Genomic DNA, 17070 nt, shown 5'->3' on the forward strand with positions numbered 1-17070 from the left:
TATTTATTTCAGAACCCCTTTCCCCTCCCCCATTTCTGAAGAAGGGTCTAGGCCCGAAACGTCAGCCTTCCTGCTCCTCTGATGCTGCTTGGCCTGCTGTGTTCATCCAGCTCTACACCTTGTTATCTCAGATTCTCTAGCATCTGCAGTTCCTACTATCTCTGAAACAATCTAAGTTGTTTGTATAGTTTGTAATTGTTTGACTTCTACTTGGATGTTCAGAGTAATTAGTTAATAGGTATTGTGATTGAGATGTTAGTTCTTGGAAAAGCTGAAGTTTTACAAAAACATTAAAGTGAATAGTTTTTGTCCTAATGTACCATGCAATTCTTCTTAGTTTCAGAAATAAAAATGATTCAAACTTACGTTTATCAAAACACTGGATTGATTTTTAAACAACTTTCTTAGAATTCTGATACAATTTCAAATATATAGCAAATGACCCAATTTCTGCCAACCCTCCCAGTCGTTTCATCAGAGAAAAAAAGAACTTGCATCTTTGCAGCTCCCTTCACATCTCCAGGATCTCCCAAAGCACTTTGTTACGAATGAATTGTAGCAACTAACGTAATGTTAGAAATTGGCCATGTAAGTTACAAACAGCAATTGATGAGCTATTTTAGGTGTTGATTCATAGATATGTTAACCACGAGTAATCTCATGCTTCTCTTTAGGCTGTATTGGATTTTTATATCCACAAGAGGACAGACAGAGCCTCATTTTAACATCTCATCTAGAAGATATACTCCTTCATTATGAACCAGAGTTCCAAGCTAGACTGTGTACTCAACTCTTATTTGGGGCTTGAACCCAAGACCTTCTATATTAAAGAGGCAGGACTGCTGCAAGCTGAGTTAAAACTGACTATTAATCCTGATAAGTTATTTGATGACTGTACAGCAGTGAGGTTTTTTTTAAGAAACGTATGTTACTTTTCCACACTATTAACACAGTTTCATTTTTTTTTTTTGCTTTTAGGAAGCTGAACGAGCCATTCAGTGTTTAAATGGCAAGCTTGCTCTCTCTAAGAAACTGGTAGTGCGTTGGGCTCATGCACAAGTGAAGGTGAATATTGTTTCTGAATTTCTCGATTTGTCCTAAATATAAAATTCTCAACGTGTTAATTTTTTTAACAAGGTTTCAGATTTAAAAGAGCATGCTTTTGAGTTTGTTCTTCAGGATTATATTTTGTATTCTAGACACTGTTTTAGAACCTAGCTGAATGAACTAAAGCTGTATAAAATTAGCACAACAAATGCTGTAACTCATGCCTTTACATAATCCAGATCTTGCCTTCAACCCTAGTGTAAGTACACAGTATATTTCTGGTTTTAATTTTGTAATCCTTTCTAACGTCCTAACGAAAATTCATACCTAAAGATCAGTTTGACATTCTAGCGGCAGTGTTTTACTTTCCCAACGTTTAGTTTAAATATATTAGGGCCTTTTATCAACTAAATTTCAATTTTTGATCTTGGAAGACTTTGGTTCTTGAACATTTCTGAATCTCAAGCAGTTTGTGCAGGCAAACACTTTAGGGTCTCACGGATACAGCATAAGTATTTCAGTCACTGAAAAATTGTCCAAGACTTCCAAGACTTTTGGCACTTGTCGTTTATCCAATAGCTATGACTAATGAACTGCATATGGCAGTAGTGCTCTATTACTGATTCCAACATGTTTGTATCATATGTGCCAAAGTGCATAGGTTGAGACCGAGCTCTTATTGCAGTGTGTTTTTAGATTAAAATTGTTCGAATAAGTTTGAAAAAATGAGCTCTGATGGTCAGTGGTCTTAGTCTGCATTATTGGTGGAGCGGAAGAAAGCAGGCAAGCTGTTCTTTTACCTAAAATCAATTACACTTTCAAATTGACGAGTTCTGACTCTTAACTTGGGTCTGAAATAGTGAAAGTTGGAGCAGATCTAGTTCCTTTCGTGTGATTCCTAACAAAGATTGTTTTTGTTTTTGTCAAGTTCAGTATTTTTGATTACAGCAGTCATCAGACTGATTGATTGATTATTTTATTGAACTATGCTAATTTATGTATTGAGCGCTGTTGTGAATAATAGGAACATTCTATAGCATTCTAATTGTGACCTGTAACTTGGATAAGTTGAGGATCCTGGCTATTTTCATGAAAATTACATGACTAAGGAGCAGTTACCTGCTGCAGGACATTTCAAAAGTTCCGCCTAGAAAGCAAGTTTGAACAAGTGCCAAATAAAACATTTGAGGAAGCACTAACCATGCTGGTGCTGTTTCAGGGGCCTTGAAACTGAGGACTCTAAAACATTTACGGTAACTTTTCTGTTCAAGGGAACCCTACAGCTGAATTGAAAATTGCAGCTTCTAGTTTGATAAATACAGTCACCAGCATTTTAATGTTTTTGCTTCAGTGCCTTAGCAGGTACATTTCAGTTGGACACATTGAATCGTCTTTTCTCATTCGTTAACTGCATTCTTTGTATTTTTACTTGTAAATATTCTGAAATAACTATATTCTAAAGTAAGACTAGAGATACACTTTATCACTGCAACTTGTACTGCATTTGTCTACCCAACTAATACCCAATGTATAGTGGAAACCTATTACTTGAAGAACTAGTGGTAAATGACTAGGTCTAGTGTACACAATTAAAAAATCTTTTCTTAATACCTTGGTATCTTTCAAAATCAGTAAAGGAACAGGTGGAAGAAGTATAAATGATTTAGCAATACAATCTCCAGTGGATTACATGTAATAATTCCAGATAAATACATCTAACTCTATTTAGAATGCACCTCTCGTAACAATTGAAAGTGAGAGCTCAGTACAGATCAGTTGTTTTTCTAGCAGGGGCAATGCATTGCTTTCAGAATTCTGGAGATCCAGTGTTGTATCCCTACTGCTCATCAGAATTTTCTTCAGTCTTTTTAGCTGGAAGTGCAGGATAATTTTGGTACTTTGATATCACACATTTGCAGATCTACTTGCTGCTGTGGGCAGTTCATTGTATCACCCATATGTAGGTTGGTTAATGTTTCACCATTTTGAGAATTGTGGTACCATTTCTGGATCAAAATAAATGCAACATGCTGTTTACATTTAGAGGAATTTATTTAATTGTAATTGGTGTTTGTACTAGCAGCTTCGGTAACGACTTGACAGAAAGTGATTTTTCGTGTCAATATCATGCATTTTCTTACCGTTTAAGAAGGCCTTGTTTCTTACTGCTGCAAATTTGAGTTGATTTCAGATAAAGTTCTGATCTGATCTGGTCTGATCTAGTGAAAATTTATCTGCATTTTCCCTTTTTTATGCAGAGATATGATCAATATAAAAATGACAAGATTCTGCCAATAAGTCTAGAGCCTTCTTCAAGCACTGAGCCAGTGCAGTCCAATCTGAGGTAATGTAGAGAATGTGTTATTTTAGCTGGTTAGTCACAAGCATATTAAAGTCTACAGAATTGAAAAAAGCTAAGGTATGTTTACTTAAAATGGAACCTGAAAGTTTCCTGTGCCACACATTCTGTTCTGTGGAAACTCCATTGCAGAGACTTGAACATGTAACTTAAGGTGACATTTCCAGTGGCCGTTCAGGGAGTGTTGCACAGCTGGAGTTGCTGTCTGTCAGCTGACACACTAAATTGAGGCTCTGTTGAGGCTCTGTTTTCCCTTTTTAGATTAACTTAAATGATGCATGACACTATTCAAAGAAGGGGAGGAAAGTTCTATCCTTCCTGATTATTATTTATCATTCAACCAAGCACTAAACCAGATTATCTGATCATTTGCCCCATTGCTGTTGAGACCTTGCTTTGCTCGTTTTGGTTGCTGCATTTACCTATTACAAATGACGGCATTTCAAAAGTACTTGGTGAGGAAGTGGTTTGAAATCCTAAGAACATGAAAATTTCCATAGAAATACATATTTTCTTTTTACTTTGATTTCTTTTTCTCTTAATTTTTCTCTTTTAAATGTGGGTTTAAGCCTTAAAGCAGTTTAAGCAGTAACTGTGCCACATCTTTCACTGTGCTTCATTGTTGTTTCTCATGCGTACGCATTGTGCTTTAAAACATTAACAGAAGCTACTCAGCAGGTCAGGTAGTCTCTCTCTCTAGTGGGGGAGAAATACGCTTAACGTCAATGACCTTTTTCATTTAACAAAGGGTTATCAACATGAAATAATTTTGTTGCAGTCTTCATAGAAGCTGCCTGGCATGCTAAACGTTTCCAGCCTTTGTTTTTATTTCAGATTTCCAGCATCTGTAGCATTTTGGTTTTGATTCAGTTTAGCTTCTGTCATTCAACACAAACTACAATGAATGCCCTTTCTAATTGCATTTTTCTGTTCCTCACTTGTCATCTAATGAACTAATGAGATGAGACTCTAGGAAAAGAAATGTTATACTTTAATTGTATAGGCTTTTAAATAGCTGGCACAGTGGTTACAATTGCATTAAAACAGTACTTCTCATGACCTCCAGATATCGCAAAGCATGTAAAGCAGTACTTTTGAAATGTAATCGTTAAGTAGGAAAGACTGTAGTTAATTTACATCCAGTAAGGGTCCACAAACACAAATGTGGTAACAAACAAATAATCTGGCTTAATGACACGGGTATGGGGATAATTATTGTCAAGAAAAATGGCAGATGGAGTTCAATGTGGATAAATGCGAGATATTGCATTTTGGCACAACAGACAATTTATACAATTAATGGTAGGGCCTTGGGTAGTGTTGTTGAACAGAGGGACCTAGGGGTGCAGTTATATAATTCTTTTGAAGTTGATGGCACATTGACAGGGTGGTTATAAAGGCATTTGGCATGCTTGCCTTCATTGCTCAGTTGTTTGAGTATAGGAGGTTGAAAGTCATACTGAGGTTGTACAGGACATTGGTGAGGCTTCTTCTGGAATACTTGTCTAGTTCTGGTGGCCCAATTATAGGAAGGATATTATTAAGCTGGAGAGGTTCAGAAGAGATTTACCAGGATGTTGCCGGGTATGGGACGTTTGAGTTACAAAGAAAGGCTGGATAGGCTGGGACTTTTTTTGCTGGAGCATAAGAGGTTGAGAGGTGTTCTGATCAAGTTTATAAAATGAGATGTATAGATAGAGTTAATGGTAGTTGTCTTTTCCCTAAGGTGGGGGATTTTAAGACTGGGGTGCACATTTTTAAGCTGAGAGGAGAGAGATTGAAGAGCCATGAGGCAATTTTTTTTTTTTTTTATACACAGGGTGGTTCCCGTGTGGAATGAACTTCCTGAGGAAGTGGTGGGTGTGGATACAATTACAACTTTTAAAATTCATTTGGATAGATACATGAATGGGAAATGTTTGGATGGATACGGGCCAGGAGCAGGCAGTTGGGATTAGTTTAGTTTGGAATTATGTTCGGCATGGACTGGTTGGACCGAAGGGTCTGTTTCCGTGCTGTACGACTCTTGACTCTGGGGAGATGGCCCCTGCTTTTATCAAAATTAAGCCATCAGATCTTTTCTAAATATCTCTGAGGCTTCAGAACACAGGTTAATGTTTCATCCAAATGGTGTCACCTCCAAAGCATAGCATTGACTCAATTTAGTACTGAGTTCTGGAGTGGGGTTTGAATCCAAAAACTTCTCACTCTGAGGTGAGCTTGCTAACCACCGACATTTAGGTAAAAACCAAAAGAACTGCAGATGCTGTAAATCAAGAATGAAAATAAAGTTGCTGGAAAGGCTCAGCAGGTCTGGCAGCATCTGTGAAGGAGAAAACAGAGGTAACGTTTCAGGTCCGGTGACCCTTCCTCAGAACATTTAGACATTTAGGTAATGCTTAATTCGCATGCATACTTTGAATAGCATACTTTTAACCTTCTCCAGTCAATGTCTTTGAGTAGTTAAGATCCAAGTCCTACATAGTTCAATTCATATTTGTTGGAGAGGCTGTAATAGGCTAAAATTAGCCTGAAGGCATTGGGTTAGGTCAGAAGATGTAATCAGCCAGATTTTATGCTTCTACTCAAGCTTCACATGTTGTTATAAATGTCCATGTGTAGATGCAGGATTCGTCTCCGTTAGGAAGTACACACAGTTAAATGACCAACTGACATTAACAAAGCTCCAAAATGAATAATAGCAGCTTAGATTGTCAGCACCTGTGGACCTGTACCCTGGTATTTCCAAGAATTTTATTAAATTACATAGGGTGGAGAGGTTTTAACTGCATGTTTCAGAGGTTTTCTGCTGCACACTCCAGAACTGAGCAAGATCCAAACTAACAAAAAAACAAAGTGAGAAGAAAAGAAGTTGTCCATAAGTTTTACGGATGTGCTTAAATAGCTGCTTTGGCCAGCTGATTTGTTTTCTTTGCTCATTTCTATGCACAAGTAAAACATCAAAGGGTTAAAATAACCAATTGTAAAGTGCCACATGTACTCCATATTGCCCAACTTTATTATTTAATCTATTTATTCAGTGCATTTTTAAAATGTAGTTTGAGAATAACTTTACTGTTGTCACCACCACGCAGAGGGCACAACCTATTCACGAACAACCAGTGCTATTGATAGTCTAGTTAGAAGATAATGAGCAAGGTATTCGTTACCCTAAATATCTAGCATAAGATTGTGCCGTCAGTACTTTCGAATTTTAACAGTAAAAGAGGTGTTAAGATTCGTGGGAGACTGATACCCTGTAGCCTGTGCTTTGAGATTTTGGTGGCTAGTCAGCAGCACCAGTCAACACCTAAGAGCGCAATAAAGATCATTGTCTCGTGCCATTCGACAGCTTACATAAAAAATTCAGCAACATAGTGAAACTAATTTTGAAATTATCTAATATATTTGTAAATCCCATATAAACATTTGTTGTTTAATATTAATATAAAATCAGACCTACAACTAGAGTTCCTGTTTAGCAAAAAAGATGGGAAATGGTGTTTTCTTGTTTTGACCCGATGCTGAAAGTGTCCCAGTAGAATTTCTCCAGCTTCATTGGATCCAAAGTAAAAATTGTAAGCCTTTTTAAAGAAACAAGGAAATTGTCTTCAAAGCACATGTAAATTTGGAATTCAAATTTTATACTGCGTTTGATTGCAGCAGGCGTATTTTCATGAAATAATTAGTTCTACAGTAGATAACATTTGAAGTGTACTGTGCAGAAAAGGAATAAAACAGAATGGGTGCCATTTACTTTATGCAGTTGGGTCATTAGTGCAGTTCATTTTCCATGCATGTTACTTAAAGATCCAAAAAAAAGTTACCGGATCTTGTATAGATGTTTATATCGAATTCTAGGCACTGCTGTTCAATAAATTTAACTCTTTCTGCCATGAAGGATATTCCATTGTTAATTTTTTTTGTATTCAAATGAAAACTTCAAACGTTTTAGGACAGCTTTCATTTTGGTGCTTGACATTTAGATATCTGCATTTTCTGAAGTCCAGCAAACAATATCTTAAGGTATTATGTTAATAGCAAGCTACTTGATTTCAAAAGTCACTTTGCCATTGACTTTTCAAAGCTACAGGATATAATGCAGATTAAAGGGCTTTAATCTTGTTCTAATGGTCGTCTCTTTTTATTTGCAGCATTAGTGCAAAAATAAAAGCAATTGAAACCAAGCTTAAAATGATGGCTGAAAACCCAGATGCTGAATATACAGGGCCCCCAGCTTACTCGTACAATAAGCCCACAGACAAAGCACCAGGCAACAAATCACGAACTGCTCCCTATTCTAGAGTTGTTCGGAAATCCAAGCAATGACTGATACCATGAGTACTTCAGATTCTTTATCAGATTTCTTTGATATTCAGTGGAACTGTAAAATCTAATGATTACTGCGCAGTGACTTGATATGATATATTTTATTTTTCTAAGAAAACATTTAAAATTTAAGCTGTTAGTCTTTAAAGCATATCGTTCAAATGTATGCTAGCAGGGTAATTAGCAGTGTCGAGCTCTTCAACTTTTCATCATAGAAAGCTGATTTCTAATCTGGGTGTCAATTTTGGCCACACTAATTAAAACTGTGACCATAACTTTGAGTGTGACTGCAATAAGGCTGTTACTTGAGTAATGTCTCTCAACAATTTCTTGAAATTTTGTGGAGCAAGGATGTTTTGCTGTGGTTTATCATGTAAATTGCATCCATAATCTTGCAGTTCTTTTTTGAACTAAGGTTTGCTGGCAAAATCCCTAGATCATTTGGTGACATTTCACTTTCTGTTTCTTTGCAAATTTAGAATCCGAATGCAAATGTAGTTGCAGATTTGATGGCAATATACATCATGGAAAGTCTGATAATGATATAAAAGTTTTTATACTGAATGTGTATTTTCATTGAATTGAGTGTTCGATCATAAGTAAATAGTTGTAAAATAAAATGTTCTGGTTATTCTTCCAACGATAGAACAAAATTGACTTATGTAGCAATGCTAAACATTTGAGTGCCAGGTCAAGTTTGCCACCTTGAAGTGGCCATATTGAGCTTTCTTTTAAGTGCAAATGGGTAATGATCCAGTTTACAGAAATGGTAAAATATCATGAAACTAAATGTCACTAAATAAAATTTCTCATGATACTTAGCTAAGATAAGCTTCAAGTAAGTCAGGATTTGTGATATTGTGCAACTGATCTTTTTAATTATTTGTGAATGGGACATGGGTGTCACTGGCTTGGTGAGCATTTATAGCACATCATATTTATTGTCAATAGCAGTGCTGTGGGTCTGGAGTCATATATAGGCCACAGTAAAGGGCATTGAACCAGGTGGGTTTTTAAGACAATTGACAGTTATATTGTCACTATTTGGCTAGCTTTTCATTCCATACTTTATTGAATTCAACTTCTGCCATGTGTCATGATGGGATTTCATTGCATGACATTAGACTGGATTGCCAGTCTAGTGACATTTACCACTACACTGCCTGCCCTGAATCATGATAGATCAAACATAGTCTTTACAACTAAAGCAACTCTATTTTCTCTGACCCTGTAGACCATCGCACTTTTTGATTCATAATTCACAATCTCACGTACTGGGATTGGCAGGTATAGCATGTGTAAGACATCACTGAAAAATAACTGAAAAATACTTTGCAGTCATTTTTTAATAAGACAAGACTTATTTGTATTTTTAAAGGCGTCCATAACTTTCTAGTGAAGACGTTGATTTGGCATATGCTTGCTGAGGACAAATTGTAACTGAGTGTGGGTTTTGGGGATTGTGACATGCATTGCTTGCTGCATGTAACAAGAGGTTTACCATTCTCTGGACTCATCATTCCCATGACTGGGAGACAGTAAAACAATTTTGATCATTTATAACAAAATATTTGCCACGCAGTAACCTGCACATGTCACAGTCATGTATTGTAATGTGTGAATGTGGATTTGTAAATATTTACAGAAATTGATATGATTACTCCAAGCAGCCTTGGAGTTAAATTAGTTAATATTATGGGGTTGAAGTGCAGATTTTGTTTTAATTAGCCAGATGACTTGAGCACTATGACCCAGCTTTTTGAAGAGTGACTCTTATTTTTAGCCACTAACTCGATCTCAGGAACTGACTGGCTTTTTGTCATGTAAACTACCCAAAGTGGTGAGAGTGCTTCCTTTTTTTGTTTGCGCAATACTTAGTATACAATCCAGGCCCAAAGTGACTGGATATTCCTAATCACAATGGGTTGAGTCCTATAACTTGGAGAAGGGGCCAATTCTTAACCCTGGTTTTTACTTGTACGTTGAAGAGTCATCCTGGAACAAATCATGATTTGAATTAGAAATTGTATATATTTTATGACTGAATCCCTTTTAAAAGACATTGTCTGTGTGTAAAATGGAAAAATGTTAATGTCACTCCTTGTGTAAAATTTATTATTTATGACTTGTAATGAAACTTTTTTGCTAAACATATTAAACTTTCAGTTTCTCAACATTGAAGAATGGATGAAATGTATTGGTTGTTTTACTTTTCTAGATTGTCTGGTATAGCCAGTTTCCATAATTGTAAAGCCTGTTATAGCTTTTGGAAACTATTAAAAATGAATATTTAAAACTGGTTGGTTTAATTATATTTGCCTGTGAATCTGATCAGCATTGATTACAACAACATCACTTTCCAATAAACAAAGTATGGTATGTGGAAAATGGCATTAAATCATTGCAGCTCTCCTACTGTGATATTGTTGCTGTATTAGTGATTCAGGCTTACATTTCTGTTGAAAATGTTAAATTGTATGTACACTTTAAGAGAAATGATGTACTTAACTTGTGTGACAAAGTTGTTTACTGTTGTATTTATCTGCTGCTACCCTTATGGTTTACATTACCAACAGTCCATTAAATTCAGTCCATTCAGGAAAATAATTTGCTTTAATTTTCAAAGTACATTATTTTTGCAAAGAGTAGTGCTGTCAGAGCACATTAGACAGGTGCTCCTGCAATTTGACCATGCTACAAAAGATGCCTCTTTACCCCCACTAAAATCAGTGGTAATTGTAATTTTCCTACATTCAAGTTGTCACCGTGTTGTGTCTTAGACTTTAAAATAATGTTTGCGACCTGACAGTGGTTTGACCTGTTTCTCCAAGTTTGGTCTTGAACCTTGAAATGTGCATTCCAGTTGGCCTGGGCTCATTTGCTTAGCAGTGGTAACTGACAGATGGATGAATTGAATCTTGAGTTTACCCTTCCAGTAGAGGTTTCACCACTCGTAAATTACCTGTATTATCTTGCATTTCTAGTTAGAACAGTTCAGGGCGCTGCATGTTCTAATGATTTACCTCACAGCATCCATTCAACACAAGTTATCATTCTATAGTACTATAATAAAAACTACACAACAAAACAATCAGTTAAAGTTTATCGTGCTTTTGAATGTTTTGGTGCAATCATCCTCATACCATGATCCTCATTGAATACTACTCATGGTCTTCCAGGACCTGTCAGTTTTGTTGCCCTGTGGTAACTCTTCAGATTTCTGAAGAAGGGTCTAGGCCCGAAACGTCCGCTTTCCTGCTCCTCTGATGCTGCTTGGCCTGCTGTGTTCATCCAGCTCTATACCTTGTTATCTCAGATTCTCCAGCATCTGCAGTTCCTACTATCTCTGAAACAGTTTGCAATCATAGTCATGCTGATTTAGCCAAAAAAGCTTAATTTCCTAAGTTTTTTTTTTTGTAATTCATGTTTTAATAAGTTTGAATAATATAATTAAACTTGCAAAATAAAATTCTAGCTATGCTAATAATGATTCAAAATACATGGCTTAAAATAAAATATCTACCAACACTAATGTTTTTCATTTAAAAACCATAGTTTACTGGCAGCATTGATTGAGTTGTGTTTTTAAATTTTTTGAGTGGTAATTGAGTTTGAGGCTACAATTGTAAAATTTGCTTACTTTTATTGATCATTTAATTTAATGCATGAGAAATATGTAGGGAAACAAGTTCTGACACTACCAGATTTGGTGCACCCACACTTTCAAAAAAAGGCCTTTATGGAGTATAATACAAAAACCTTAGGAGGTCCCAAAGTGAGTCAATGAAATACTTCTGGTGTATAGTCGCTAGAGTAATACAAGGAAACTTAGTGTAATGCTATCAGGTTAACTTGCCTCAAGCTTTGACCTGCCTGAAGGGCACAATAAAATTGCAGGAATTTTTTTAAAGCTATGCAGTAGGTTTTCTTTCAACCAACTCTGTAGTTTGGGCACCACTACAAGCAATTTGAAAAACTACACACTCATTCTGTCCCTGAAATTGATTTTATTTGATGTTTAGTGCATGTGAAAAGTTGTACGATTAAGCTCAAAAGTACTGTAAAATTTGGCAACCAGAACTAGATGTGGCTAACCAGAGTTTTATAAAAGTTCAACATAACTTGCCTATTTTTATACTCTGTATATCTATTTAGAAATGCCAAGATCTTATGGTTTATAATCACTCTTTAGTGTGGATTCTGGAAGTTTGAAATGTTAGAATTATTTCAAATCTCTCCCAAGTTTGATTGAAAGTTTTGAGTTGTAAAATATAAATTACAAAGAACATGGAGGCCCTGAATATATAATTGTCTTTGGGGCTCATTTCACTAATTGTTCACAGTTAGAGGTTTTACATTGTGAAATGTAATTTTATAAAACCTAAATGGCTTTTAAAAAGCTGTGACACAATTGACATTGTGTACATAAACTTCCAATGTTAAATTGGACACTATGCTGACAGATGTAGTTCTAGCATCCTCCCAGCTATAACAGATAAGACCATTAAAACATTTTAGTTGTAGAAGGAAACTTGATAAAGTCAAGGACATCCTTAACCTTGTTCATGTCCTGGCTGGGAAGAGCTCAGCCATGTGGCAGTGTCCCAACTTATTTTAAATTCCAGAGTATTATTAAACCAACCTGATTTTTGTGAACTAGTTCTTTAGCTAACAAGCAAAGAGAGAAACTAAAATTTCCACTTAAAATTGAAACTAAGACTTAAAAATTAAAATTCATTTGTATTGAATCAAATGGGACTATGAAGCATGATCTGTTATTCATAAGTACTCATGATATGTTCATCACTTTCCTCACCCAGAGCTCACGAACCACTTTCAGGTTAGTTGTTGTAGTTTTACACATTTTTGGGTGCTTTCTACAGTTCGTTGCTTCTGTAGTCCACCAGGAGTGGTGAAAGAGTTGTAAAGTAAGTTTTTGCTGCCTCAAAGTTTTAAGCACTGACCAGTTACTTTGAGACATGGCAGTGAGCATAATAAGGATATGCAGAGGTCAGACAGAGCAGTGTACATTCCTGAAAGAGGCAAGAAGGTCTCTTGAGCCAGAAACCTTACCTGGTAAAGGCATTTAGGGAGCAATTCTCATACCTGAACTTCAATGGCAATCAATGCTTGAGATACCTATACTTCACTAAAGAAGCCAGAACTGAAATCTTGTATAACCATAACTCCAACCTCCGCAGATCAATGACCACATTGCTTATAGCTGTCAAGCTAACTAACTGAACTTCTGTGCGTCTGATTCTATGCAACTTTTGAGATGGTTTTTAAACATGCACCTGTCTCCTGTGCACTGTTACATGAAGGATGGCACTTTAATCAAAGACTGATGCCTTCATCTCATTACTTCCTGACAGAGACAGGGAGAGTGAGCATGAGAGTTTATAATCCCTGTAGCGAAGGGTGGTGTCACTGCACACACATTGCTCAGTAGGTGCCTCTAGTCAACTCTACCATGTAGCTAAATAAAATAAGTTCAACTCCCTTAATGTGAAGCTGATGTGTGATGGCAAATTGCATCGTACTGATCAGATTGTTGCAATGTAGGTAGTGGTAATTTGGCCCATTGTGTCAATGGTAGCTTTCCAAATGAGCATCTCACTTCCTTCTAGTCTCCCATCTTCTCCCTATAATCCTGTATATTGACCTAGATGCAAATATTTGAGGCGTAACAATAATCACTATAATGAAAGGAATTCAAAACATTCTTTCTACTGTAGTCTGCTCTTTCTGCTGCTGTTACACTCGACAGTGTGGTTCCTCAGCAATCCTATATCTATCACTCCTGCACTGGGGTGTTGTATCAGCCATCACCACCTTTTGAGCAATAGTTTGCATGCTTGTGATGGTGGCATCTATGTTGCCTGATAACAAACTAAACTATTTGACCCCTTTCTGAGCACCATTACTGCATCTGGATTGTTTTTTGTGGCCTGTCTTCATTATCTGCTTGCTCTTCTTTGATTATCTGGGCAAATTTGCAGTTCTTAGGTATTTGAGAGGGAAAAGAAGCAAGAATGTGTGTGTGATTAAAAAGGAGAAAATAAGAGATATGTATTACTTGATGTGTAGCTTTTGAGTCGGAAGAGATTGTAGATATTTTCTAATCAACCTGTTCAGAGATATAATTACACAGTTCTGGAGCTGGTGCAACTTGAACCTGGGCTTCATCATTCAGAGGTAGGGAGCGCTGTGTCACAATCTCCTTTTCAAAAGTGATTGTAGGATGAGGAAGATGTGAAATGAGAGGAAGATGATTAAATATGCAGATACTCTCCTCTTCAATTACTCCAACACTTCTTCACCCGTGTTCTGCCATCCCCACCCCCAACCACAGAATTGGATCCAGCCTTAGCAATAGTCCTCTATATAACAGCAAGCATCATCTCTTCATAACATTAGAATGTGTGCATGTATTTCTCCCATTCCAGTCAGTCCCTGCTGCCTTGTGTACCACCTTCTCCTGGGATTGAGAGGACATGTGTCAATGAATGTTATGGAAAATATCTAGGTTGATTTACTTGGACAGTTGCCAATGTATGCAATCTTTATGGTATAGATATGAGACCTGAAGCAGTGTTAAATGTGTGAGGATGAGTTGAAGCTTATGGAGGTGCATACAAGTGCTGATTACTTGATAGTCGATAAATGATATGAATGTAATAAATTGAGCAGTGATTGAGGCTAGTAGTGCACTTGATATAATATGACATTTGAAAATTCATTGGCCACCTGTGTGAGATTATTAAACTTCCTGCCTTGCACCCAGGTTTCCAGAACTATAATCCTGATATTAACTTTTCAGTTATCTCTTATGTTCTGACCATGCGTCTGGTGGATCAGAGATACAGTATATCTCTCTCCAACTTGCAGTACAGCTGGTGGAAAATTTGGCCCACTCTCTCTTCTCTGATCAGTCATCATGGCTTGTAGCATAGCACTTTTCCCAATTATCTTTGCACTTTCTGCAGCCTCTGTGTATCTTCCCTTTTAAAGGTGCAAGCCAGTGTTGAGCAGAGTGAGGTAGCTTTAAATAGTACTAGTCATTCAAGGTAATGAACAGCAAAGAGAACACTGCACACAAAAATCATGGTAATGCAGTAGGCCATTTGAAGCTGGCATCTTACTTGTATTTCAATAAATAACCATGGATTATTAGCAATCCTTGTGACTCTTTTCTATGAGTTATTCAAATTAACCCCCAACAGTAATATAACAGTGGATGATATTGCCAGTGGCCCAGTAAATATCAATGGTGATAGTTTCCTAAAAACGTTAGGTGCTTTATGAGGAAAGTTTCAAAGTCATTGAATGGATAGGAGATCCTGGCTCATTTGTGGCATTTAATTTGTTCAGTCTTAGAATTTCATAAATACTGGTCAAATGCATAAGAAGACAAATTATTTACTTAAACATTCTTGCCTGCGCCAAGGTAATAGATCTGCTTACTTTATGAATAAACAGATAGGAGTTACCCCTCCCTAAAAAATAACTGACTAATTTCCACCACTCAAAGAAATTAACCATTATACAAGAAAAATACAATACTTAACATAGACTGCTTTGCGCTCCAATTTAAAAGCAACCACAGCAGAACTTTCAGGAGCTGAATAGAAAGTGCCAGTTTTGTTCCCTTTTGTGTGCTATTCAATTTTCACCTCCACCTTCAAAAGAAAGGAGATGAAATAGGTAGCTCATTTTATTTTTAGACTTGGTTTAAACAGAAATTTTACATTGGTATAAGGTAAAATTGGCATAAACAAAAATACGACAAAATACAAAACTTAACATGGGTTAACTTGCCCCATTCTCAAGAATCTGAATTCATCTTATTGAAATAGTTGAAGGAAAGAACATATTTAATAATTCTAAATGTATGTATATATTTTTTCATCGAACCAAGAGGATTATGAAGGTGTTAGGAGGTCAGTGAATAAGACAGATAAGTGAGAAAGAAATACCTTGTATTTCTATAAACTTTTCATAATCTCAGGACATCCCAAAGCACTTTACAGCCAATGAAACATTTTTGAAGTAATCATGATAGTGATGTTCAAAATGTGACAGCCAAATTGAGCACAACAAGCTCCCACTAACAACGACTTTGTAAGTATCAGATAATATTAGTAATGTTGCTTGAAGAGTGGGTATTGGCTAGGCTGTGAAGTAGGGAAAACTCCTTTGCAGTACTTTGGAATATTGCTGTGGAATCTTTTCCATCAGTACTGCAATGCAGTATTTGGTGCACAAATCTCAAGGTGACCCAAAAAATCCTGGCTCAGGTGAAGGTCCTACCGCTCTCACTAACAATAGTGGATATACATCAAAAAACAATTGAAGATCAATGATGGGAAGGAGTGCTTGCCTCTACAATTTAAAAGCAGCTATTGCAAAGGTTTCAGGAGCTGAATGGAAAGTACCAGTTTTGTTCCCTCAAATGTCCTCAATTTTCAGCTTCACCTTCCAATGAAGGGGGATGAAATGGACAATTCATATTATTTTCCCAAGTAAACTATTTCATGTTTACTATTCATGTAAACTATTTCATAACCAGAAATGTTGCATTGATAGAAACTAAAACTAATAGGTATGAATTATCTCAGTTGTTGTTAGTTCAACAATGGAGCTCTCAAAATTTTTGGCACGATATTTATTGATGTAAATTTTGCTGCAAGAGTTTCATTAAGTAGTTCCATATCACTGGTGCTGGGTATAGGCTGCCAAAGAGAACAGATTCCACTTCAGACTGAGAAATCATCCAGCCACCACCAGATAATTTTAAACAATCTACTTCACCACATATTGAACAAGTAACATAACGCATCCAGAAGGGTGAACAGAAACTTTTGAAAAGCTATGATGCAAATCTCAGAATGTTACTTCATTCTCTTTTATGAGAATTTAAAATGTTCAGTTTTTAAATATTTAAATAATGAGTAAAATGATTAATGCATCAAGAATAAACAATTTTAAAATGCAACTTACAAATGCAGATGCATGCTAATTTTCAATGTTGAATTTCTTCTAATTTAAAACCCACAGATTGATTACATTCAAAAGAGCAACATTATTGCCCTAGGTAAAAATATCAATCTTTCAAAATATGAAAATGGCTGGGCTAGTGAATAAGTTTATATTAATCCTTTGGTCTGCTTAATTATGCACTGTTTCCTGCTCTGTAAAATTGGATTAATGTTTCTGCTGTTACTTGCCTAGTTCAGTTGTCGTTAAACTACTTGAGGGACCCCAAACAACTTTCAGTTCAGTCTAGATTGGTTGAATTTCTGTTTGTAATGCTAACAAAGGCCAATGGAAAA

The 17070-nt window shown here is 36.3% G+C and overlaps 1 protein-coding gene across 1 annotated transcript in view; it reads left to right on the forward strand.

Annotated features, from left to right (window-relative positions):
• Positions 1 to 7735, forward strand: part of rbm18 (RNA binding motif protein 18) — a 21022-nt gene extending 13287 nt beyond the window's left edge. Inside the window, exons 3-5 of the mRNA XM_048613365.1 lie at positions 979 to 1065; positions 3306 to 3391; positions 7561 to 7735. Of these exons, the coding sequence (XP_048469322.1) occupies positions 979 to 1065; positions 3306 to 3391; positions 7561 to 7735 (348 nt within the window). The remainder of the gene's footprint in view (positions 1 to 978; positions 1066 to 3305; positions 3392 to 7560) is intronic.
• The last annotated feature ends 9335 nt before the right edge of the window (positions 7736 to 17070 follow it).

The sequence above is a fragment of the Rhincodon typus genome, chromosome 28 (assembly GCF_021869965.1).
Source record: "Rhincodon typus isolate 14 chromosome 28, sRhiTyp1.1, whole genome shotgun sequence".
Classification (NCBI taxonomy): Eukaryota; Metazoa; Chordata; class Chondrichthyes; order Orectolobiformes; family Rhincodontidae; genus Rhincodon; species Rhincodon typus.